The sequence below is a fragment of the Corapipo altera genome, unplaced genomic scaffold (assembly GCF_003945725.1).
Source record: "Corapipo altera isolate COAL_440 unplaced genomic scaffold, ASM394572v1 1b, whole genome shotgun sequence".
In the NCBI taxonomy this organism is placed as follows: domain Eukaryota; kingdom Metazoa; phylum Chordata; class Aves; order Passeriformes; family Pipridae; genus Corapipo; species Corapipo altera.
This window is the reverse complement of record NW_020884881.1, coordinates 1,395,730-1,421,966: the sequence shown is the minus strand read 5'-3', so window position 1 is coordinate 1,421,966 and position 26,237 is coordinate 1,395,730. Positions and strand designations below refer to the sequence as shown.

Below are 26,237 nucleotides of genomic sequence, written 5' to 3'. Positions count from 1 at the left end.
ACCCTCAAACAGACAAGACAAAAAAATGTTGCTATTTTTATAGTTCATGTACTTAAGTGCAAGAACTGCATAAATGACTTATAACACTTTCAATACCACAGCAATCCATCAATTTACCACATCTTAGAACACCATGCTGGCAATTCTCCCTCCTAGATCTGCAAGTGTCCTTGAAACACTTGGCCACTGAGCATCTATCTACTGTTTCTTGACATGAACTTTCCATATTTAATAGAATTTACAAACTCACAGAAAAATTCCCATCAGAGTGCCTTTAAAGTGAAGCACTTGGAAGCAGGTATGTGTAAGATGTTAGCAAAGCATCAAAATTTAAAAAGTGAATTTCTTCTTTAATCTGTTTCAAAAGGACTAATCCTACTTCAGTGCCCAGCTATTTTAGGTTGTATGCTTGAAAATTCTACAGGTTCAGGAATGGAAAGAGTACTCCAGAAACACCATGAAAACTATTTCATTTACAGTAAAAGTGCTTAAGAAATCCATTCATTTGGGGTTAATAATGTCAGAGAGGATGCACATGATCTCACCTGCCATCTCTATTTCATTCTCTGTTTAAGAAAGAAAAATATCCACTGCAATTCTAGACTCTTTCCTCTCTCAATAAAGAAGGACAGGATTGTCTAGAATATGATTTATTTTTCAATTCCAAACCAATATTCATATAAATAATTAACATTAGTGACTGGAAAAACTAAATAACTACAGATGCATGACTTTGGAAATAACTTCTCTCCAGAGTATTTGAAAGTGTTCTGAGTATCAGCATTTTGTTCAAATAAGAAGCTCTTAATTATAGTTTTAATTGACTATTGATACTTAACTATGTGTGTTTTCAGGGAAAACATTCTGTATGAATAATTATATGCTACATTAAAAAAACTTCAGTCATTTCTGTTTCCATTGTGCAGTTTATTCAGTTTCAGATTAGAAAAAAATTACTATGTTTTTGACAATTTGCATGCATAAACTCAAACATTTCAGCCCAAAAAAGTACTGATTTCTTCCAGGCTTGCATTAAGGCGTTCAGGAATTTCACCAAGGCAGACAAATATCTTGATTTAAAAACAAAAAACAATCAAAATAGAGAGACAAGCTACAATTCAGATTTACTTCTGTTAACAAATACGACCACAGTGAGTCCTGGTAGTACGCAGTTGCATTCTTTCTCTTTTCGGTTGTGTACAGCTGAGAGGAGTCAAAGTGACTGGTGAAGAGTTATCTTCAGCTAAAGTTTTCTTCAACAGTGTCTTGATTTAGAGTGCTGAATAAGCCATTGTAATGTTATGTCTGCCGGGACAGATGAAAAAAAAATGAAAAACTCAACAGCCTGTTTGCAGAGTGTAGAAGCACTACAGAACACTACAGTTAGGTTAATAGGAATACAAAAACCCCAACCAAACAAAACCTAGAAACCACAGGCTCTCATTTATACATAATTAAAGCTCAGCACTTAAACCTCTAGATAGGTTTTTTCTTGGTTTTTTAAATGTTTTTAAATTATGTGCATTTTGTATTCTTGAAATATGATGACTGACATCAAGTTCTCTAAGCCACAGATGAGGGACTGTTGAAAAAGCAAAGATTTAAGATGACCATAAAATGAACTGTAAAATCCAGACTAGAATGAAATGCAATGTGAGAACAAAGGCAGAAATACACAAACAGAAGGAATGAGAAGGGCAAACATGTGACAATATATTAAACACAATATATTAGAAAGTTATTTAGGCAGGTTGTTGGACTCCAAGGTCTCTGAAAGACAAGCAACACTGGACCAAAATTTGATAGCTGAAATTGGCACCCCTCCTGATGCAATCTAATGCATTGGGCTGAAATCTGCAGCAGTTCACAAACTGATTCATGAGTAGATTAGATGTTTTTGCCTCAAGGCAGTAACATCTGTCAGGAAGGCAGGAAGGATGTCAGGGGGCAGCAACAGCTCTAGCCCTCAAATTGGAATTTGTTGCCATATTTGTACTTAGTTGAAGACAGCACTCCATGAATATCCTTGCAGAACAGCTTAGACACTGTGACTGCAAACAAAAGCATCTAAAGCAAAGCTAATAACTGTATAATAATCTTCCACAGTCTCTCAGGACACAGAAACTGGCAGCCTTACACCTACACCTCCTGATGAGACCAGTTAGCTAGGCTGCAGTGTGCACTGAAAAGCAAGTATCATCTCATTCAACTGCACTGACATTAATCAAAAATGCATAGGAAGAAGACAGCTCCCAGTCTTCTCCTTAACAGACTAGTAGTTTCATCACTTTAATAAGCTAAATATATTTTCATTATAGTCTTTCATTATAAATGATACTTTCCAGCCCTTTGATCTCTCTAGGTTCTTGTTCAACCTCTTTTCAGTTTCTCAAGGGCTTCCTCAAAATATGTCACAGACTGCTCCAGCAATGCCCATACAGTTCCAAACACAAATGATATACACAGTCTGCTCCCATTTATTACTTCTTTGGGTAAATATTCAGGAACCAGGCTAGTGTTTCTAGGCATAATGTTACACTGGAAGGTGCTTGACCAATTCTCAGTTAGGATTTGAGTCTTTTTCATCATTACTCCCAGAACTTCCACAAGTAAGTGATCTACACAGTTCTGCATTCATGATCGTTCTTTTCATTATTTCCTTGTTTGCAAATTTTAGCATCCTTTTTTTTGCATGCTTTTCACCTCCAGGACATCCATAGAAATGAACCAGGATCAAAACCTATTTTCTCCAGGACTCATTCAGAATTTAAGCTGGTTTTGCCAGTTTCCAGTCACAATACCACTTCTGAGAACCTTCTCTGCAGTCTTGCCAATGTGATGAGGATCAAGCACAGCATTTCAAAAAACTCAACCACCTTCACTGCCTTTCACCTATTGAGATTATCCTACGTTGTCTTCTGCAGTCCTTATATCCTGAAGCCTAATCTTCCCCAGTGTAGAAGTATGTATTTCCCCTTGCTCTGAGATAATAGTTGCATCCCAAGCTGCAGCAGACCTGGGGCTGGTCTCCTTCAAACTAACACATCCCAATCACATACACCACTTCGAGGAGAAGCCCTCACTCCCTAACAAGTCTCTGCACAGAGCTGAAATCTTCCACAGCTCACTGAACCAAGGTGTAATGGCATAGTCTTCTCACCATCTCCACTACCTGGTTCTCTCTGTGTAGGATGGAAATTTCCCCTGCTGCTGAGAGAAACTGGCTTTCCTCCCACTCCTACTCTCACAGTCTCTCATTCAGCTGAGCCCTACAGAGCTGCCCACCTCTTCTAGCAAGTCTGGCTTTCCCAAGAAGCAGCTATAAATATGAACCCAGGCTGCATCCCTCCCATTCAGCACCACTTGTTTTAGCAGTATGCAGAGAAGGAGGGTGGCACAGAGGCAGCACTGCTCCCAGGCAACTGCTGCTGCTGCTGCTGCTGGCTCAGTCTGTGCTTCATTCCCTTCTCCTGCCCTGTGGAGGGAAGGGAACAGGAAAGTGGAAGATAGGAGAGACAGGAAAATGCAAAAAACCAAAGACAGATGGAGGACAAGTTCATGGGGCTTTTATAGGTCCTGACTACAGGATACATCCTTTTCATCTCCAATGGGACAAAAGCACTATGCCCTCAGTTCGACAAACACCACCATACAACCACATGCATGTAAAACCTGCTTACCAAGTAAAATCTTGTATGGAGTAAAATACATAATTTTTTTTAGGATCACCTAAAAATTGCAAGGTCTTCGTACGCAGCCACTGTTTTTTCAAAAGTAACACAGATTTCTTGTAAAGGATTCAATTACTATGGGCTTTAAATATGCTTTTCCAAGGTCCCTGTCAAATTAACTTCTCATAGAATTAGATAATTCTACAATTACTTTTAAATTACACATAATTCTAGGTTGAAACATATACAGTTGCATACAGTATTTGCAGAATATCTTTCAATGTAAAATGATATTGAAGGTAGATGCTCAGATCTCATCAACATTTTTAAGATTTGATCCAAAGTACAAAGCATATATTGATGATGCTGGAAAAACCTTACCGATGTTATCCTTCTCTTTACAGGAAATAGAATAGCAACAGATTTCTCTGTCTTGAATAGCTGAAAGGTTTCTACAGAAACAAAAATAGTAAGTACTGTTATAATGCCACAAAAACTGACAACAAATTTCCATTAAATGTAAGTTTTCTGCATTTTACTCAGTGGGTTCAGTTCTCAGATGTTCTCAGATGTTAAATCTTAAAATATGCCACACAGAAAACCACATATTTCTTAAAACTATAAAGACTAAAAGGTTATAAAGTCATTTCACAAAAATTCAAATCTCTCATTAAGTCACTGTAATAGTGCGTAATAAAAACACAGAAATCCATGAGCTAAAAATAACATTTTGTACTGGCAACCAAGTATTATCCATGTCTTATCATTCACCTTTTACTCTTTTCACTTAGAATTCAGAGTTCTTATCTCCAGTAACTCATAATCAAGTAACAGTACTCAAATGATCACTACATTTATCTTCAGGATGTTTACTATATCATACTTAATATATCAGACCTGATTCCTATTGAAAGGATACCTCTACATTCAGGAAGAAACTGATTATTTAATTAACTTCTTTCTGGGAATTTCCCCTCTCAGAGTTTCTGAGCACTTTGTTATTTTTTCATTTATTTATCCTCACACAAGTGACACAGATATGCACAAAAAAGACTATGCCCCTGAAGCAGATAGGGAGTGGAGGCACTGAGAAGGAAAGAGTCTTGAGATCACAAGAGACTCTAATCAAGAAGACAACTAAATAGTGACTTCCCTGAACTTCAGTAGACTTGGCCTCTTCAGGGATCTGCCTGGAAAAGTCCCATGGAGTAAGGCCCTATAGCAAAGAAGTGTTTGAGAAAGCTGATTAATACTCAAAGATCATCTCCAAGCTTAAGAGTAATCCATCCTTACAAGTCCAGAAAAAAAGTCAGAAAGCACTAAGTGAATGAATTATAAGCTCATGGTAAGACCCAGTAATAAAAAGGAAGTATACAGAAGGTGGAACCAGAGACAGGTAACCTGGGAGGAATACAGAAACATTGTCCAAGCATCCAGAGACACAGTTAGGACAGCCAAAGCTTAACTGAAGTTGGACCTCATGAGGGATGCCAAAGGAAACTAGAAGGGCTTCTCTAAGTACATATGTGACAAATGGAAGACAGAAGAAAATGTGGGCCCACTGCTCAATAAGACAAGTACCTGTTTACACAGGACATTAAAATGCTGCCCTTGCTAGCAAGATTAGCCTTCAGATCCCAGGTCGCAGAGACCAAGGGTAAATCAGGAGCAAGGAAGTTGTACCCTTGATGGAAGATGCTCAGGTCCAGGAATAAATAAGCAAACTGGATATAGAGAAGTTTGTCAGCCCTAGTGGGATGCACCTACAAGAGATAAAGGAGCTGGTTAATGTAATTGTGGGACACTCTTGAAAACCTTTGAAAAATCACATCAACTAGGAGAGGTGCCCAAGAGTGGAGAAAAGAAAATGTCACTCTTCAGAAAATGCAGGAATCAGGACCCAGGGAAGTACATGACAGTCAGCCTCACCTTGATTCCTGGGAAGGTGATGATGCAAATAATTCTGGAACTATTCCCAGGCATGTGACAGACTAGAAGGTCATTAGAAGTAGTCAGCATGGATTCACAAAAGGGAAAGCATGCTTGACCAACACAATAACCCCCTACAATGAAATCTACAGCCTGGTAGGTGATAGGGGAGCAATGGATACTGTGCATCTTGACTTCAGTATATCTTTTGACAATGTCTTCCATAGTATCCTCATAGACAAGCTGAGGAAGTACAGGCTGGATAAGCAGATGGTGCACTGAAGACTGGCTGAACAGTCAGGTGATCAGTGGCATGAAGGTCAGCTGGAGTCCAGTGATTAGCAGTGTACATCAGGAATCAATACTGTGTCCAATCCTGTTCTACATCTTCATTTGTCACGAATGATGGGGCAGAATGCAAGTTTGCTGATGACACAAAACTGGAGAAGTGGCTGATACACTAGAGGGTCGCGCTGCCACTCAGAGGGATCTCCACAGGCTGGAGAAATGGGCTGCTCAACAAGGGGAAGTGTAAGGTTCTGCCCTCGGGGAGGAACAATCCCAGGCACCAGGACATGTCAGAGGCTGACTGTCTGGGAAAGCAGTTTTGCAGAAAAGGACACCAAGTCGAAAATGATCTAGCAGTGTGGCAAAAAAGGTTAATGGTATTCTGGGGTGCATTAAGAGTGCTGCCAGCAGGCTGAAGGAGATGATCCTTCTCCTCTTACCCAGCACTGATAAGGCTATACCCACGTCCACTTGTGGGCCCCCCAGTACAAGAGGGAAGTGAAGCTACTGGAGAGAGTTCAATAAAGGACTACTAAAATCATTAAGGAACTGGAGTAACTCACATATTAGGAAAGGCTGAGAGAGCTGGGACTGTTTAGCCTAGAGAAGAAAAGCTTAGAGAGCCACATCTTATCAATGTGTACAAAAATCTGATGGAGAGGCTGTAAACAAGACAGAGGCCAGTGATGGGACAAGAGGCAATGGCCACAAACTGAAACACAGGAGGCTCTCTCTGAACACACAGAAACACTTTTTACCTTTGAGGGTGACAAGCACTGGCACAGGTTGCCCAGAGAGGCTGCAGTCTCCATCCTTGGAGATATTCAAAAATGCCTGGACATGGTCCAGGGCAATTAGCTCTAAGATGCAAACAGCTCTGCTTGAGCAGGTGAGTAGACAACATGATCTCAAGATTCCTTCCAACCTCAGCTATTCTGTGAGTCCCAGTTTAGCTGTCTAGACTTCAGACCATCCTTACTATACCAAAACTTCACTCCTACTAATTAAAATTATGTGACTTGTGACACAGAATCTTATTCTACAAAATTATTGCAATACTGGCCATTTTCACAAAATTGTGTATTTCCTTTACAATTACCCTTAAAATCCATCAGTTTGTTAGTTTCAGTAATCCTGAAACTAATAATAAGTGAATAAGTGTATGTTTTGGATATATGCCAAAAATATCTGAATTCCTCAAATTTACAGGCAGTAGTTTGAAATGGTTCTGTTCTAATGCCATTCAAGCATTAAACTGCCACTATAACATACTCTGAAAAGTCTAAGTGACCCTATTACCATCCATAGCAGTTGTAGCTACAATGACGGAAAAACAGGATTATCTGAAACAACTTTACACAACTGAAACAACAATCAGGAAAGGTTCAAATCTACTGCAGTCAGTTATCAGTGTAGATCACCATGTCAAGTGCCACCAGAGCTTGAAGTGGAATATCTGAGAATGTAAAATGGAATCTTTTATAGCCGGTTATTGCCACAGACTTCAAGTGATTTTCTCTTACATATCAAATTTCACAGTGCCTCAGCTTTTTACACAAGTCACTTACTTACAATTTCTCAATTAGCTGCTTCTCATCCAGTGCACCTGGGAGGTCTCTTTTATTTCCAAGAACTAACACCTGAAAGAAATAATTCATATGTATATTAAATCCACAAGTAATAAAAGTTTATTTTTGTCTTTAACCATTTGTTGGTTATTCTACCAATATGAAGAACTATTCTGGTTCTTGCAGCTAAGTATTTAGAATGTAAGAGAGGACATATTCAAAATGACCAATGACTATGGCAGCATCATGGAAATTCCACTCTTAGTCAGGGCCAGATGCTAAATGCACAACCTCTGAAAACTGGATCCAATTATTTCTGGGTGTATTACTGTCAGAAGTCTCCTTTGGAAGTGAATCCCTCCATTCTGGATTGCATTATAGGATGGCAACAGATTGCATGCAACTAAATGTGGAAGAGAGCATGCACGAGGTGCACTTAAGCACCAATGGACATTCAATTCACAGGACCAGACTAATGTGAATCAAAAGCAGGTCCCCAGCAGCAGAGGCTAGATAGATCCTAAAGACCCACACATGATTCTCTTTACAGTTTTGTTTCCCTGCTTTTTAACACTGAAATACTAAACAGCCTGGCATCCGAACCATGTATCACACAAGCACAAGCCAAATGACCAATCCTTCTCCCTCTACTTTGAGCATCCATGGTAGAAATCTGAAAGGAAGCCATTAGGAAAGAAGTCTGAGAAATGCAGATAATTTACTGAATAGATGCTGGAACTTCAGAGTTCCTATGTAATTCTTAAGGCTTCAAGTATAAATGAAGATTACATAAATGGGTTCAGCACATTCTAAGATAAAGTAAGCAATTGAAGGTTTTTCTAATTATGATTGCATTAATGTTTTCCAGATGTGCTACAATTTTCTAGGTCAAGATTGTCCCATTATTTCCCATGAACCTAGAATATATTAAACTCATTACCTGCAGTCTCAAATTAATACAGTTACTTCAAAATCTATAATGCCAAAGCCTGAGTGCAATAAATTGAAGGAAGTTCAATACTAGTTACTACCTATGAAATAAAAGTAAGTAAAAAATACATCACTGCACCTTGGAAATTACCATGCTGGTCAGGCTGGGCATGTGGAATGTGGTATTATAACATATAAAAGGCAAGGAACTTAATTAAATACTTCTGAAGATACAAGAGACCTATCATTTCTGGAAGGAAAAGTGAGAAGTAAAACAGCATTTGAAGAGAGCACAAAGGACAGGCAACGTCACTCACTACAAAGAGCATGATTATAGATTTCTGTAGGATTTGTTCAATAGGTAATTACTATATAAAATCACAACAGCAAACCTTATAAAAAAAGATAGTCACCTGAAAAATTCTCCTTTGAGAATGGATGTGTGAGATCTTGATTCTCAGAATGTTTTTATGTTGGCAGTCTGTCTACTCATCCTCAGATAACTTCAATTACTTCCAGTGGCCAAGCGTCCAAATAATTGCTTACAAAACAGGGGCCAAGAAAGAGCCACCAAGTTGTGAGCAATTTCTTCCTCATTTGTATGTACTACTGTTTTCTTTCTTACAATCACAGGTATGAGCTCTTGCTTGGTGATGTCAACAAAAAGACCAATATTAACCAGATGGATTTCTAAACTGGTAGATTACATTTAATTAAACATTAGTCTCCACCTCCATAATTCCTCATTAGAATTTCAGCTGAATACATTATTCTTTGATGCTTCCTACTGAAGAAAAGATGCTTATTTGCATTTTTTTTCCACACAGTTTAGTTTGAAAAACTTAGTCAAGAAAAAGTCAGGACACACAAAAAGCCAAGCTCCTACACAATCTCTGGAAACACAGGACACTACCTTATATTAGTGTCTGCCAACCTGCAGGAAGACAAATCTCACATGCCTTAAGAAACATGCCTCAGAAACATATCTGGATCACTGGTTCGAACCCAGCCAACAAGGGGACTGACTCAAAGTAATTACTGTCTGATAATACTACACGAAAACAGATTTTTTCCAAATCTATTCTGACCTTTAGACAAGAAAACATATAAACACACAATAATTTTTCTAATAGTGCTCAATGTATCAAGGCTGCATCATATTTAATTTAATATTTTCAAGAGTCCAGAGGAACTAATTCATGAGAATTTATTGTCTACATTCCAGTAAGAATAATAATCAAAATACTTACTGGAATTCCATGCAATTGTGGCTTATCTATCAAACTGTGTAGCTCATTCTTTGAAGCTTCTACTTTTTCTAAGTCTGCTGCATCCACCATGTAACTGCAACGAGAACGTAGTTATTCGTAGTATTGCCCACTACTTGCAGAAAGTTGCATTAAAACATCTGAAATGTGACAAATGTGTTCATATTGACAACAGCATTAGAAAAGTCCTGAGTTGTATAAACCCTGCATTTATTGATACAGGAAAAAACAGAATTAAATACAGCCTGTGGGGAAAAAATGGCCTGGAATATGCAATTACTCATATGTCTGGGTTGCTGGATGTGTAAAACACACTACTTTCATTGTATTGGGTGTTCTTATGTAATGGAGGTGGACAGAAGGAAAACCTTATCTATATTATTTTTATATATAATATATAATACTATAATAATATATATTGTAGAGTACATTTTCTGTAGGCATACAAAAGAAAACTTACACAACTGCATTGACTCCTCTGCAATAACGCTCCCACATGCTTCGAAACCTTGGCTGTCCTCCAATGTCCCATACCTGGAAAAGGTAAGAACACCACAGCCCCAAAACATTTTCAACTACAAAGTAGTTACACAACAGATTAAATGAACTCTTACATGCAGCATGCAGGTTGTATTGCCAATGCCAAAATTTTTTAAGCGACTTTCCTCAAGAAACTGGTCTTCTCATCTCCTTCCAGTTAATGGAAAGGGACAGGCACATTCACAGAGCAAGTCAGTCCTGTGACATCAAAAGCTCCAAATATCCATTTGAAGAATCTTATCCTTTCCCACTCACTTTTTAATGTGGCTTCGGAGACCTGAGTTAAGAATATATCAGACCTTCAGCAGGCTAAAAACAGATATTAAATAAAGAGTTGGCTGGAGAGCAGATTGAGTCCACATAAGGGATGATATACTCTAGGGAGCACCAATACCTTCACAGCTCTCCCATTTGTTCATCAAATATGCTTTAAAAGACACATGGATTAACTGATCAGAATCAGAAAGGAAACAGTGGTATAGGATAGGCCTCAAGTGATTAAGCAGTGCGACCCTTAAGGGAAAAAAGCTCAAATTCTGCTTGGATTTTATAAAGCTCCAATCCTGCAAATACTTATGCATGCTATTAGTGTCCAGCAATCCCACAAAATTCCTTATTGTTAAAAGGCTAACACATTATTTTTCTCTACAGAAGTTACTTATTCTGTCTCACTTGCAAAAAATTCAGTATTTTTGGTGGATGACAATAATCTTGTTTCAAAACTGCTTTCCAGATCAAAATACCAGGGAACATAACTAAATCATGCAGGCAAGGGCTGCGTGACAATGTAGCTGTTGCAGCTACATCCAAAGACAGTCGTGTTACAAGTGACACACCTATTAAAATAGTGATGAACACTGAAAAATAAGTCATGGATTTGTTCCTCTGTCAAGGACAGTCAGAAGTAATTATTTCTTATTTCAATCAGATTTAGCTATCAAAACAATAGATACCATATACCAGATCTAGGAGGTATATACATTACAGAAGAAACTGAATTTGGAAATAATATACAGAGAAGCAAAATTTTAGGACTTGTCTTCACATTTACACTATAAATCCAAATGTAATAAACCTGCTGTGGCAACAAAGACTTGCACAAAAGAGTTAGACTTAACAGACCCTTGGGATAAGGCCTTTTGCAATTAATGTCCACTATTTTTTTAATTTCATGGCTCATAAATGGTATTTATGTATCAATTTCTGTATAATTTTCAATATCTTATGTTCATACTTTAGAAAGAAATATTTCCCAATTCACCATTAAAATCAATCCCTGATTGATATCTTACTGTTCCTTCTGACATAAAATTAGTATTTCACCTAAATGTAGATTGCCTTTAATCCTCTGTGTAAGATCAAGAATTTTACATATGAGAGAGCTAAGGGAACTTCTGACCATGAAGTGGGTATCAATTATTATCTGCACTGACATTTGACGCACGGTTTCAAAAGTCTTAATAAAATTAACCCTTATATTATAAAAGCTTGATTGTGATGAGTACACAGTTCAGCATTATGGTTAGATGACAAAACTTATACCAACACTAATTATTCCAATAACTCATCAGGACCTTGAAACTATCTGTAGCCATCTGGTGCACATCTGTGTGTCTGGAAAAAGAAACTAAATTATTTTCTTGGTAGATCAGAGAAAAAAGAAAGGGAAAGAGGACAGGGCAGGCCAGTAGTCAGATTAGATTTTTGCAACACTGGTAGCCATGAAAATCTACAAGATTATGTAGCCTGGACTATTCAGAAAATAAATAATACAAGATAAAAAAATATTAGTTTTGTCCTTGTTTGATGATATACTGTATCTTACTGTATTAAACTGCATTGCAGAACAAGATTACTCTCATTAGGAGAAAAAGTCACCTTGAAACAATGGAAATATAAGTGATTTCCAGTCAGTTTCTCTAATCAGGCTTACAGCCATTCATTAAAATACAACATGAAGGACACGAGATAGACTAGGTGTTTTAAATAGTGCTTGGGAACTCAGTTTACGTCAATATATTAATCTATAATTATCTGAAATAGGGTAAGAAAATTAATGCATGAAATGAAAAAAAAACTTCACCTTTCTGCCTATGAAACCAAAACGGTTCTAGTAGTAACTTCCTAATACTCTTTATTATACTGAATAACCAATGAGAGAGTTAACTACTTTATCAGAAACACAAATTGCTGCCCCAAAGCATTTTCACAGTACATGACTGAACAGACAGCAGCACTGTGAGAATACGAGAGGCACCCAGAAAGGAGAGGTCGTAGTATTAAAGAAGTTTTCTTGCATGAGCCTTGTGTGTTTTCCATATCAACTATTTTTGTATCCCAATATTTAATACACAGGTAAAAAGTATATTCTGGGTGTGAACAGGGAGAGGCAGGAGGCTATACCTTAACAGTTGAACATACAGCTAGTTTTAAAAAGAAATTTGTTTTGTCTGGGTGCTTTTAAAAAGAGACTGGACTCCAAATTTCTCCTATGGTTTTCACTGGTCTCTCAGGAATAAAAGTTTCAGAATATTTAAGAGGTAATTTTATCCTTAGAAGACCAGCTGATTTTAAGAATCATAAAAGATCTACAGAATGACCAAACCAAATCAGGAAAACGTGTCTTTGATAGCCGGTACCATTTCCTCACAGGATCAAAATCTCAAGGAGTTGTTCAGGCTCAATCTCAAGGGTACATATCTTGTTGGTACTGCATTTTATAAATCACTATTTTATTTGTTCCTGTCTACTCCTATAGCATAGTAATTCTTATTGTGGTTGCAGGTCTACACTCTCATTAAAAACTGCAATGTTTTAATCTGTAAACTAGATCATGATCATGGAATCATTGTTGACCATAGTATTTATTAACTAGTTATGTTTAAGGAGCAGATCCTTTTCTTTTGCAAAGAGTTTTATCATGACAGTTGAGCAAAAATGCAGCTGAGGAACAGGTTTGAAGATTTTTGAAAGTTCTCAGTTACAGGGAGGCTCATTAACACTCTAGCTGTGTTTCTTTTAATTAGCTTATATTGTGGGAAGGCTTGATGGTTCATGAGAAAGTTGCAGGAAAAGTATTTTCTAGATGTCAGTTTACATGGCTTTTTTCAGACATGCTGGGTAGGATATTTCTTGTGGACAGGGACGTGTACAATGACACATTTGTATTTTGATGTCAGTGCGTGGGTTCAGTACCTACAATCTCACAGTAGTCAGCAAAGTCTAGACAGCCATTCAGCTGATCAGATGTAACATCTTCAGGATGACAGAATTATGCTCTAGGCTTGACAGTACTCACTACAGCTCCTCTGACTATCATTAAAGGAGCTTAAACCTCATTGCAGATATATAACTGTTTACATTCAGGCATCTTAACTTGCAAGATGAATCCAACACTACAAATACTTGAACTCATAAATGTATCTTTCTTCTTGGAAGTATTCAGAAAGTATCAGCCACAAAAACAAACCTGAACAAACAGGTAAGGAAATCGTAAACACAGAAGAGTATTTAGGTAGAATAAGGTGGCACCAGTAACATCCAACACCACCATGTTGTACACACACAAGGCTCCAGGTGCTAAGACGTGACCAACGAGCTCAAGCACACACAGCAGCCATTGCACTGATAGCCAAATCAATATGTAATAACAGGGACTTAAAACACCTAAAATGTAGGCATCTAATCCAAGTGACCAAAATTCCTCTGTGTCTACTGAAGAGCTCAGAGGGCACCAAGAGCAGGAAATTATCTGTCTCACCCACCCTGCCTACCAGGTGAACCATTCCTGCAAAGCACAGGCTGCTCTCGACTGAGTTCAGACAACTGGCTCAGGCTGGCTTACTTATCACCTGGCTAAGCTCAGTGGAGACAAATCCTAAATAGTCACCTATTCTAGATGGAATCTTCAACTAACAATGATCATCTTCTTCGTCTAATAAACAGAAAAATAAAAAACCTAAAAATTTTTTTAATAAATTGCCCAATGTATACAAAACTACAGAACCTTACTTGTAGTACCAGCCACGTAATTTATTAGGGAAGTTAGAATACCTTACTATTTTAGAATACTTACTACCTATCATCCTATATTTTGGAAATGCCTTTACATTTACAGCTCTTAAAGCTGACAAAAGGATGCTACATGGCTACATTTTCTGCAGGAAATGCTTCCCAGAACACTATGGTCTTTGAAATCAGTCTTGGCCCTTTAAAGAACCCTATTGTCACTCCTCACTGGCAATAAAGTCCAACTTTTAAAAATATCAATGGGTATTTTATTTTAGTCACATTAGACAAAAAAAAGATCTATATGCAAACTTCAATGTTTATCATTATTTAATTTAATCATCATACTTTCACTGAAGAACTGGAAATAGACTTGCAACACAAAATGCCTGAGTATCTTCAACTCCTGACAACAAGCACAGAGGCATTTTAACAGGAGACAGTATTTCTCAATGGTCTGCCATTTTATCACAGACAGAAGGTAAAACGTTGGAAGGATCAACAGGTAGATTTTAAACAGGACACAAAAGCAAAGTCTGTTCTTAGAAACTGTTTTCTGAACCTCGTGGTGCTTATCTTCACTCTGGGTTCTCAGGCAGGAGAGTACCAGGGAACACACACAAGGAGCCAAACCATCCCACCCTCAATATTGTGTCCTCCGCAAAGCAGAAAGCCTTGATTCTGTATGACCACATGCCACCCTCTGTACCCTCTTTTCACATGATCTTGAATCAGTCTCTAGACATCATAGTCCAAAAGGTTCTGGTGAAAGCAGGCATATAGAGGTTCTAAGTTGTAGGCAGAACTTGCACTTAGAAGACTGAAAGCAAGGAGACCAGAGGTAAGGACATAGATAGCTCAAAACAGCTAATCAATAACTACTGCAGTGATTACTATTTTTCCTTGTCCTTGAAGAACACATATAATCATGAAAGCAAAAATTAGTATTTGCTCAACATCAGAGAAAATCCAAGAGATGTGCTGGGAAAAGGTAATCTAATATTGGTAGATAGGACAAGAAAAGGACATTCTCCCATGACAGATTTAACCCCACAGCTCTCTGGCACTCTCCTCGTGTATTCTCCTTATCCTTCACCTCTCAAGTCTGAGCAATCCTGACAGATTCACAGTATTTAGCAATGAGGCAAAGATGCTGAAGACAGAGTTAAGCAGGGATGGTATTTATGGTTCCCAGGTGTCCCAACAGGATGTTGGAACACACCATGCGTTTATATAAGCTGCAGATAACTGCAATCTGAGAGCGGATAAAAAGAAGAGATCAGAATCCTAAAGTATGTGGACCAGACAGAGGAATGGTCTGAAATAAGGCAGCTGAAATTTCACACAAAGCACCAATGGAACCAAATGCACCCACACAAAATAGATAATTACCAGGTAGAGGTGCAGGACAAAAAGTTTAAGTAGTTCACAAACTAAATATAGATTGTAACAGTGCTGCAGATGTTAAATCATCATGGACTATCAGAAGCATCCTATGTACAATTTTGGAAGTATGTACTGCCCTGTCCTCAGTGTCAGGGAGGTTTCTATGCTAGTTTTGAGAATCAGTCTATAGAACAAACACAGACAAATTTCAGATTCTCCTGATAAGATAAGAGAGGGTGAGATTTTGACAATATGACATATACAGAGGGGAAGAGGGGGGAGCACAACCATAATGTTTCCCAGGAAATGGTTGCTAGGTTTATAAGAGAAGAAAAAAGCAGCTGAGCTTGTGATGACAGCAACTCATGTCAGATACTAGGACAAGAGCTTTCTAACACGAATGAAAGAACATTGTGCAAAACAAGGGATGTTATAGGACCTTCTTCACGGAAGAACAAATTTTAAGAGGCAATTACCTAAGATATTTGGTAAATATCTGATTCACCCTTGAGATCAACTCTCAGTCCTGGTTTTTAGGAGTCCTAACAGTTATTCTGAATGACTGGTGAAACGTTCAACATTGCCTGTTCTGCCTGATGACATTGCCTTCTGACCACAAGTGTCTGGACCACTGTTGAGGCTCCTATATAATGTGTCATCCTGTCTTACACTCTGCAGCACACAACTCCCAGCACAGATACAGCCTCCAAGGCTTTTCTCAAACTATCAGAGGGGAAAGTACTTTCATACTTTTCCTTCTTAATTGATCCTTGAGTAATTCCAAGTACGCTCCGCATTTATTCTTTTGAGCCACTCTCTAACCCTCATTTAACTCCTCCTCATAGAACCACTGAGGCATAATCCATAAGATTACAAAATCCAACTTTTCCTGGTCAAAGCAAGGTCACCTAGAGCAGACTCCTCCAAGAATGGAGTCTCTAGAACCTGCCTGGTTTCAATGTTCAATCCTCTTCACACTGAGAACGCTTTTTCTTGTGGTTTAAATGGGACTTCTCATATTTCAGTCTGTGCCCACTAGACACCATGAGAAAAGTTTGGCTACATCTTCTGGCTACACTGATGAGATCTCCCTGAGTCTTCTCTTCTCTAGGCTAAACAGTCTCAGATATCTCAGCATCTCCTCATATGAGAGATGCTCCAGTTCCTTAATCATCTTCATGGCTCTTCGCTGGACTCTCTCCAGTAGCTCCACATCTCTTTTGTACTGGGAAGCCCAAAACTGGATTGCACGTCAGGTATGGCCTTACCAGTGCTGAATAAAAGGGAGAGACCATCTCCCTTGACCTGTTGTCAGACCTCTTCCTAATGCACCCCAGGATGTTGCTGGTTTCATCTCTCTGCTGCAAAGATACACTGCTTGCCAATGACCAACTTGGTGTCCATGAGCACCCCCAAGTCCCTTTCTGCAAAGCTGTTTCCCAGCCAGCCAGACTGTAGCGGTGCCTGGGGCTGATCCTTTTCAGCCGCAGGACCTTGTACTTTCCATCTTTTTACCTTCATAAGGGTCCCATCAGTCCATTTCTCTAGCCTGTTGAGGTCCCTCTGGATGGCAGCACAACGCTCTGTTGTACCAGGCACTCCTCCCAGTTTTGTATTACCAGCAAACTTGTTGAGGGTGCACCCTGTCCCATCATCCGGGTCACTAATGAACTAAACAATCCCTGGGATTTATCACTAGTAACTGGATTTCCTGCTGTGGATCACGGTCGTTTTTGAAGCCACCAATACAGTTCTTCTTACACACAACTATGATAATCACTGGGACATTCAGCAAAAACTCCTCTTTATAGAAATAGCCACTTTGACTTGAAATCAGCCCAGATATGGCATGGCCTTTTCAGAGTGACCCAAGCCATACAGAGCCAGTATGTGCTGCAACACTGCTGAGCTATACAGGGAGTACACACAGAGGTTTGTATTACTGCTTGACATGCAAGATGAAGGCATGACAGGTAAGACAGCCTGAATAGTGAGATTAAGCATTACAAAGCAGTAAGATTCTGTTTGTATGAGGATGTGTGGAGACCTGAAAACGCTACTGTCCAGAGGAGGAGTGCTGCAATGAAGAAAGTTAGAGGAGGAACGCACAGAGCCGGTATCCTTCCCCTCCCCTCTGCCACACCAGAGCAAACAGCAAGAAGCCCGGCATCGCCCTCCTGCAGCCGGGCCCGCGCTGAATGCAGTGGAGGGACGCTGGCATCTAGTGGTGACAGCCGGGGTGACCATCCAGCCCCGGCAGCTCGGTCCCCTGAGCATCTGCTCTCCACTTCCTCGGTACCGCAAAAACCGGGCTGTGCAGAATCTGCCTGGCAGTGCAATTTTAAGAAAAACAAGTGCAAGAGCAAGGAAAATGAAGCTGCGGCATTATCTGTGCGTATGCATACCTTGTGGTGCTCTATTTCCTTTTTAAACCTAGTCTAAGGCCATCATAAATTTGGTTAGTTGGAGTTTCACAATCACTTAAAACATGATGCACATCTTCTGAGGCCCTGGAAGCCTGGTTTGTTAAAATAAGTTTTTTTAATTGCTGTCTACCTTGTTGAACAGTAAATCTCACCAAAGCAAAAGGACTATTAATACTGAGAAAATCCAAAAATACAGAAAATCCATCAAAATCAAATTACTCAGCAAACAAAACTTGTTTGGAATTAAAATCTAAAAGTAATTCAGTTAGATTTTTTTGTTGGGAAAAAAAATGATAGCCATCAGTTTTGTAATGGACTTCATCAAAATAGTTCTAATAGATTCCTAAGTTATAGTACATTAGATATTTTGATGCTAGAAATCATCCTGTATTCTAATACCTCTACCACAACCTCAAAACCCATAAAGCTTCCTGCTTAGATTTCAAATACCGTGTGGTAAAATCTTTCCTTTTTGCCTCTTTGTTTCAGATATAACAGGTGATAGGTTACTAAATATATTGACAAGCCAAAAATTTGACAATTTATGGTTAAAGCTAACAGCTTTACATTTCTGATCATGCTCAACTTCAATTAAGAGCACATGACACTGACATCTTCCTACGAAACATTTCAGCTTTCATACATCAGTGTTTTTCTTTTAGCGTGCTTCAGATAAATTCTCATACACAGAGGCATGCCAGTGACCATACTTTTACACACTAAGACTACAGACTAATAATGAGAATAAATCTACTGGCTTCTGCAAACGACTGCCAAAATCAGACTACGTTCTGGAATTGTATGGAATCTGCATATGGAACTGTAGTAAAAAAACCAGGCGGTGACACTGCACTAGCACAGTACTTCCTTGTTAGTGGCCTACCCCAAAACACAAGAAAAAACAGATAAAGCATTACAATCACCTACTTGCTGGTGTTGCAACTTACTTTGCCTAAGGTGATCAATCTTTCACTTCTGGAATGCCAATTTTTCATTTGATGACTTTTTGACCCAGATGGTTTCTCAGCCTCACTTTTATAGTAAATTTAATTGATTATGTTTTGCAGTGTCCCCTGAAACCTTTGAAAAAGGTCAGACACAATGTCAAATCTCTGCTTAGCATCGAGATCATTCCCTTCACATCTAAAGAACTTCACAGGTTTAGTAAAATAACACTTTATCCAGGAATTTCAATAGCTGACATTTGGATATTGTAATATTTCTATGAGAAAGGTAACCTGTTTTGTTGAGATAAAAAGGTTAAAGGAAATTTCACTTTGAATCCTTGTTACTGGGCTCTAAATAGCTCATAAGAGGATTCTAGCAAGGAGCACCCCCTCATCATTCCTCAGACATCAACTTATCAGCAAATGATGTCATTCTTCTCACAGTAAAATAATTTTGGAAATTTTATCTAGCAATTAGGCTGCAATATTTTAACCCAGATACAGGAATAGTAACATACAAGTACTTCATCTTGACAGGCTTTTAAGGAAATATGCATCTATACATAAGAGTCATATTCCCCTCCACCTCTTACTTTCACTGTATAGTGTTGTAGAAGAGAGACTGAGAGAACTTGTTAAGATATTTTTGTGTGCAGACTGGCTTCCAAACCAAGTATCATTCTTGAAACCAACAAACACATTAATGTTAGCATTATCTCCTTATTTTTAAAATTGTATTATAACAACTATATATAAAATTACTTTTGAGATCAAGGTGTAAAACAAGGCACAGTTCCACAGAATCTCACACCCTCCCCTCCCTGCACAAACTTAATCTTCTAATATCCTTTGTGCAGAAATCTCCAGTACAAACCATTAGTCATTTTGTTCTTGAGCTAATCATGGCTCAAAAAATAATTTATTTTGAAGACTCTGCCTACTTACAAAGGACTTTTGTCTAGTTTAATAATGACCAACAACTTCTTAATTTTCTTACATATCTGACAATTCTGCAGAAGCATCGGTACGGCACTCAAATATCCTTATGATTTCTGTATATAAATCATGGCCTCACTGTTTTTAGGCAAAAGACAGAAAACAAAAGAACTGAAAGGAAATTCCTATTCCTGTGAATTATTTATGAACTATGGCTGAATTCACTAACTTTTTTAGTGACTGTGGTATCCATGGACTTCTTTGATCAGTGGTAAACCAAGGCAGCTGAGATAAAAAGGGTATGAAACTGACATTTAGGAATATTCAAAACAGAATTCTCTCCTGGATGAATTAAGAAGCACTGCTAAAGCTCAGGTGGAAGGTAGTGCTTTGGTACAAATGTACCCTTCTGAAAGAAAGTGGAAGGCTCAGGCAGATGGATAGTAACACCTGCATGCCTGAAAAAACAGTAAGAAAAAAATACCTCTGAGTAAGTGAAAACTTAAGACAGCTTGACTATTTAAGCTCAAATAAACAGCTTTTGCTTGTGAGTCTGCATTTGTTGCTTTGTATCACAATGCTAATCACAATTTCATTACTGGTCCTGGTCCCTCTGCCATTGCATGGGATGGCCACAGGATACATTTGCACTTGTAAGGTGGTATTTCTGATGTTTCCATTGTAAATGCATTATTTGATTTGCTGTCATAGCTAGTGTACATGATAATTTGTGTGTAATAAACAGAATATTGGGGGAGAAAATCTATAGAATTAGCACATCAATCAGACTGTTCTTCTGGTACCGGTGATCACAACACTCCTCCATAAATTCTCTTTCATAAGCAACATGAATCATGAATTCATCATAAGGACTAGAAAACTTAACACTATCCAAAGTTTATAAATCCTAACAACATAGCATTAAACGTCTTTTTTAAATATTGTCCCTAATCTATCTGAATCCAAGAGCAGTCTGTGTGTGGGCACCAAACACGTAACTCTGGCAGTCCTCTGGCAACAGGTGGTGGTAGTTGTACTCAAGTTTGCGGCTACCAGTGTAGAAGGATGAAGGAAAACTACCTTATTAGGCACTATAACATACAGGCAGCTGTAGAGAGGAACCTGTTGATTATTCTGCAAGTTTGTAACACAGAAGGAGATACACAAGTGAAATGTGCAGCTGAAGGTCCTACAATCATGTGAAATCTTGAAAAAGTATAGCAAGATATTAAGACCAGAAACAGACAGGTAGTCACAGTATTTATACTACTATCATCGATTTTGGTTTAGGGTTTTTTAGTTCAGCTTTAACATCCTCCAAGCAACAGAAATCAGTTATGACCTTTTGCCACCCTTTACCTGCTCTCTGCTTAGAGAGAATGGGTAGACAGTGAACTACTGCTCATATTCACATTACAGATAATTTCAGAAAATCCTCACAGGTTTAGGAGTCATACCAAACAAGAGGAAGAGTATCTACAGAACTGAGGGAGAAAAGAAAAAACATGTTGGAAAAGGAAGGAAAAGTCAAGGTAAAGACAAAATTCTATATTCCCTTGACCTAATTTTAGCTAGAAGTTGTGAATTTGATTGAGACTAACCAATCAGGTTCCCTTCATAATGAAACAACACAGTGCCTTAATGCTACTGGAGTGACTTATCTCTACTTTGATGCGCATGGCATGTATCTCAACTGAAGTGGCATCATCTCTATTTCTCTATAGCCCTAACAACTGACTTACATCAGCTGTTCTATTTCAGCATAGCTAACTTGTGAGCTAAACCGCACTCTCCGCTGAGATACGAACGTTAGGAGTCAAGTTGCTTCAGATTTCACTTAGAGTTGTGAGGGGGGGGAGAGAGAGGGAGAGAGCAGAGATTCCCCCTCAGAAGTCAACTCAGCTACCTTAGTATCTCAAAATTGTATGACCTTTCTAGCCCAAAAGAGTGCAACAAAGCTTCTGCCTGGCATGGAATATAATGAAACAAAACAGAGTAATGTAACAGAAAAAGTAACTTCTTTTGCTTTAAAAGAAGTTACTCTGGAGCTACAAAAACAGAGAAATGATCCTATAATCTTAAACAAAATGTCCTATGTTTTCATATTTCCAGTTGAAATTACTCCATTATTTATTCACTCTGTATTAATTTGAACATGCAAACCTACCTTTATGGTAACATTTCCTTTTGTTATTTTTCTCATATTGAAGCCTACTGTAGGAATCATATCTTCTGTGAACTGCCCCGACTAGAATACAAAACCAAAATTATATTTATTATAAAACAGTTGATACAAGCAAGAAAAGTTCTCATTTGCAATCTAAAAATTTTTATTTTACAACACTGTAAAATATCACATTAATTTTCAGCAAGACCACTGGCCAGCACTTCAATTACTGCATTGTCACTGCTCATTTCAGCCCCTTTAAATGATCTTTTATTCTCTTCAGCAACAAAGATCACCCCACAAACCACGAGACTTCAGATAATTCTTCATCTGATCTCTCAGCAAATCAGAAAGAGCATGGCCAAAATATAGAATTATAGGATGCCTTGAGTTGAAAGAAACTGTAAAAAGTCATCTAGTTCAAGCCACAATATGATAAAACATTATAAGAATTACTATACCAAGATATTTTCCTGCAGTTTCTTACTACTGTTACCAATGGTTTAACTTCAAATATAAAAAATAGCGAAGGACTACTTATACAGAGTACTACGTAATCCTTTCTTCCTCAGTAGGTGAGAGCAGAGGAGTCCCCCCATAAAAGATGAGAATGACATTAAGACAAAAGAATACAACATACTAACTCAGCACACCATAAACCACCAACCATAAAACCAAAGTGCTGCCTTCCCCAGTACAGAGAAATATCTTCACAACAGAGAGACTTGCCATCATGCCAACAGGAATCTTACAGACTTCCACCCACTACAGAAGACAGCTTTTGAGGAGAAAGACAAAGTCAAATCTAAGTAGATAACTCATTATTCATTCTTCCTCTTAAAAATGTATCATTAACAGGTTATTGTGTCTCCCAAGCATGGTACAATAAGATATGCAGTTAGTTACTTAACGTACATCTACATAGAGGCCCAGGCACTCTCTGCAACCTATGCAGCTGTCCTGGTTTTCGAGTCATCCAGCAAACAAAGCAGGACCTTCTTGACTTGCCACTGCCCTTCTGCATCTATCTGCCCATATTCACCTACTCATTCCGTGTGCCCTAGGGTTTTTTTCTGGAAGAAAATATGGGTATATCGGCAAGGATGGATGCAGCCTATGAAGTACATTTATTTGCAGAGGACTGACATATAAACACGTGTGAACACATACACCCTGAAAAAGTAGGATCATTACTCAAGGACAGGAAAATCAGACAGCTGACTCAGAAGGCTATTGTTTAAACAAACTCACAGAAAGTCAGGATTCTGCTTTTGTCAGTAAATTATACATCATACGTAATACGCTAAAGTTGAAGGTAAAAATAAATAAATAAAAACCCCAAACCATCATAACTGCTCTGGTGTTGAGGACAGAATGTAAAGAATTAGCAACCCATTCACTGGATTTCAGACTTGTCCTGTAAAAATTTCACATTCTGGTTGAACAGAACTAGCTACAAAGAAAGTATTATATTTCAGTTCTTTATTTTCCCACACAATGAAGAAAAGAAAGTAATAGGTTGAATCTTTTGCCCACTTTAGTCTAACAGCTCTCATTACAGTGTTTTGAGTGCTGTAAGCACCATAAAGTAAAAAAATCTGTTCCATTTTGCTTGCTAAGGAGCTTTTACATGACAAATTACGTATTTTTGTGAATATATAAAACGTGCAAAAAAGTTTATTGTCATATCTCAGTAAAAAACAGATTACATCCTGATGCAGATGAAAAACAACTGATGCTAAGAAGTTTGTGATGTCCTCTAAAAGTTGCTGAATATTGAACTGATGATGAGCACAGTCATTACCCCCTACCATATCAACAACCATGGGCCACATTCTACTCCATCACATCAGTGCATGTCCACAGTAAAAGGCAGTGACATTATCCAAGGTTTTCACTTGTAACAGAGGACTAAATATGGCTCAAACTCTTGAGGGGAGAGTATCTCAAAGGGTGTTTATTCAGTGTTAGTATGATAGGATCTTTCCATGCTACTGTGAAGTGGAAAAAAGTAGTCATTTCCTATAAATTTTTTTCTTGATCCACTGCAGCTTGCATTTTAAGTAGCCACTATTTCACAACAGTTATTTTCATCTTGTCATATTCTAGTCACATATACACAAACACATATAGAGTTCCCAATCTATTTACCATTCCTGTATCAACAGTACTCAAGAGTAAGCTATCATCCATTGCCTTATCCTGAATAACTTTTTCCAAATTCTCCAAACACTTTTCTTCGGTCATTATCATGGCATGTCATCTCCAGATTGAAAGATTCAAAAGCTACAAAACCTGCAATCCGTGGCCCTCCCCAAGTCAGAAAACATGAATGCCTTGTAGAATATTCTTAAGCAAATACATCTGCTGGGAAAATAAGACCTGCAGTAACAGGAGTGCTCTGGTGTTCAAGGTATTAGCATGAGAGAAAAACACCTATGATACCATTCCACAGATGGTATAGTACAAGGGAGTGGATGAACATGAATAAACTGACAGCACACACTTCTGAAGTCTCTGAACTGCTCTATTCTTCTTTGCTCTGTTCAAGAAAACAATCCAAGAAGCAATGTTATCTCTCATGCCTTTTTCCCTTTCCTCAGCAAGGCCCAGCCTTGTGAGATGCACGCTTCCAGTGGACATGAGAAGCCCTGAGGCCTGTGGTACCGAGTGCCTAACAAACCAACTAAAATACCAGCTACACTGGTATTTCTGTTCACTGATTGCTGATGTCACCCAAAACATATTTTCATTGAGCACTTGCACTACTGCGTTGCTTTTTCTCCTGCTTCTTCCCTCATGCTAATGCATAATCTCCTATTTTTCCCTTAATCTATAATCATATACAAAAGCAAGTAACAAATACCATATACTCATGTTTTCATTGTCTCAACCTCTTTGACTTTAGGCCACACACTTCCTGGTCTGCTTTTGATTTAAGATCTAGTAGCTTTTCAAGATAAGGACTGAAGAACATCCGGGAACTTTTGTCTCATGGCAGGTGACCATGCGATCCACCTCACAAGAGAGATCACCTCGCAGAAAAGGGTATGGACTAAGCTTCACGATTAGCAGTAAGCACAAGTAACATATACATATTTGCTTTCATCTTCCAATGGAAATCATTGGGATGGACCCAAATGCAGGTTGGAGGGCACAGCAAACAAAGATGAAGAACGTATTTCAGCATGGTGACAAAACGGAAAATATCATGGTAGGTGTTGGTATTAGAGGCTGCAAGGCCATCACCACAGGGAACGCTGGAATCAGGCTTGAATGCTGGAAAAGAGCTATGGAGGAATTGTGGGAGGCATTAATATTGATGCAACTGATAGGAGGAGAAAATTCAGTGACAGGCAAGTTGTGGCCTTGGGGGATGCAAAATGTTTTATTTAGGGATACACTGGCCATGAAAAGCCAACTCTGGATCACAGCAAGAGCCCATGCCCGTGAATCTGCTCCGAGATAGGCACGCTTTGCGGTCATACACAGGAGATATCTTCTTTCTCTCTCTGAAAACACTTCCACACCCACCTGAGCCTACTGTGAAATTCTCGAGGTTGCAAACGACGCAAGAGCTGCCCCATGCTGCCGCCCGCCCCCCTCCCACCGCATCCCACCGCATCGCCGCGGTACCCCATGACAGGCGGCGGCACAGCCCGCACTTGTTGCCGGGGAATGGGCGCGGAGCGGTGGCTCCGGGCGGGAGGCCCCTTCAGCTCTGCCGGGCGGCCGCGCCCGCATCACTCCCGCGCCGGCCGCCCCTCCGGCGGGCCCCGCACCGCCCTGCCCCTGCCCTGCCCCGGGCCGGGGACCGCGTACCGCCAGCACGGTGAGCAGCGTGGTCTTGCCCGAGTACTGCAGCCCCACCAGGGTGAGCTCCATCTCCTCCTTCCAGAACAGCGAGCGCAGCCACTCCAGCAGCCGCGCCACCAGCGACAGCATGCCGCCCAGCGCCCCCGACCTGCGGCAGGCGCCCAGCCCCAGCGGCACCGCCTCGCTGCTGGGCATGGGAGCGCCAGGCGAGGCGAGGAGAGGCGACGGGGCTCGGGACGGGCCCGGCGGAGGCAGCAGCACCAGCAGCAGCGGCGGCGGGGCTCCGCGGAGAGCAGAGCGCCAGGCAGGGCCCTCACGTGATGGCGCCGCCGCCCTTTTCCGCTGCCACTCGCCGCA

General features: G+C 39.4%; 1 protein-coding gene across 1 annotated transcript; it reads right to left on the bottom strand.

Annotated features, from left to right (window-relative positions):
• Positions 1-906: 906 nt before the first annotated feature.
• LOC113945502 (ADP-ribosylation factor-like protein 8B) lies at positions 907-26,237 on the bottom strand. The gene is made up of 7 exons (XM_027639741.1): positions 25,887-26,237; positions 22,065-22,145; positions 10,115-10,188; positions 9,637-9,730; positions 7,461-7,528; positions 4,053-4,123; positions 907-1,305 (listed from the first exon to the last, which is right to left on the bottom strand). The coding sequence occupies exons 1-7, from the start codon at positions 26,073-26,075 to the stop codon at positions 1,256-1,258; spliced, it is 627 nt and encodes a 208-aa protein (XP_027495542.1). The 5' UTR covers positions 26,076-26,237; the 3' UTR covers positions 907-1,255.

What these genes read in the sequence shown, in the direction of transcription:
- LOC113945502 (XM_027639741.1), bottom strand. Translation starts at nt 26,075, where the DNA reads ATGCCCAGCAGCGAGGCGGTGCCGCTGGGGCTGGGCGCCTGCCGCAGG. An exon ending in AAGGAAATGTTACCATAAAG is followed by an intron (nt 10,189 to 22,064) that starts GTAGGTTTGCAT and finishes TACCTTTTCCAG; the next exon opens with GTATGGGACATTGGAGGACA. An exon ending in CACAATTGCATGGAATTCCA is followed by an intron (nt 7,529 to 9,636) that starts GTAAGTATTTTG and finishes TATTTCTTTCAG; the next exon opens with GTGTTAGTTCTTGGAAATAA.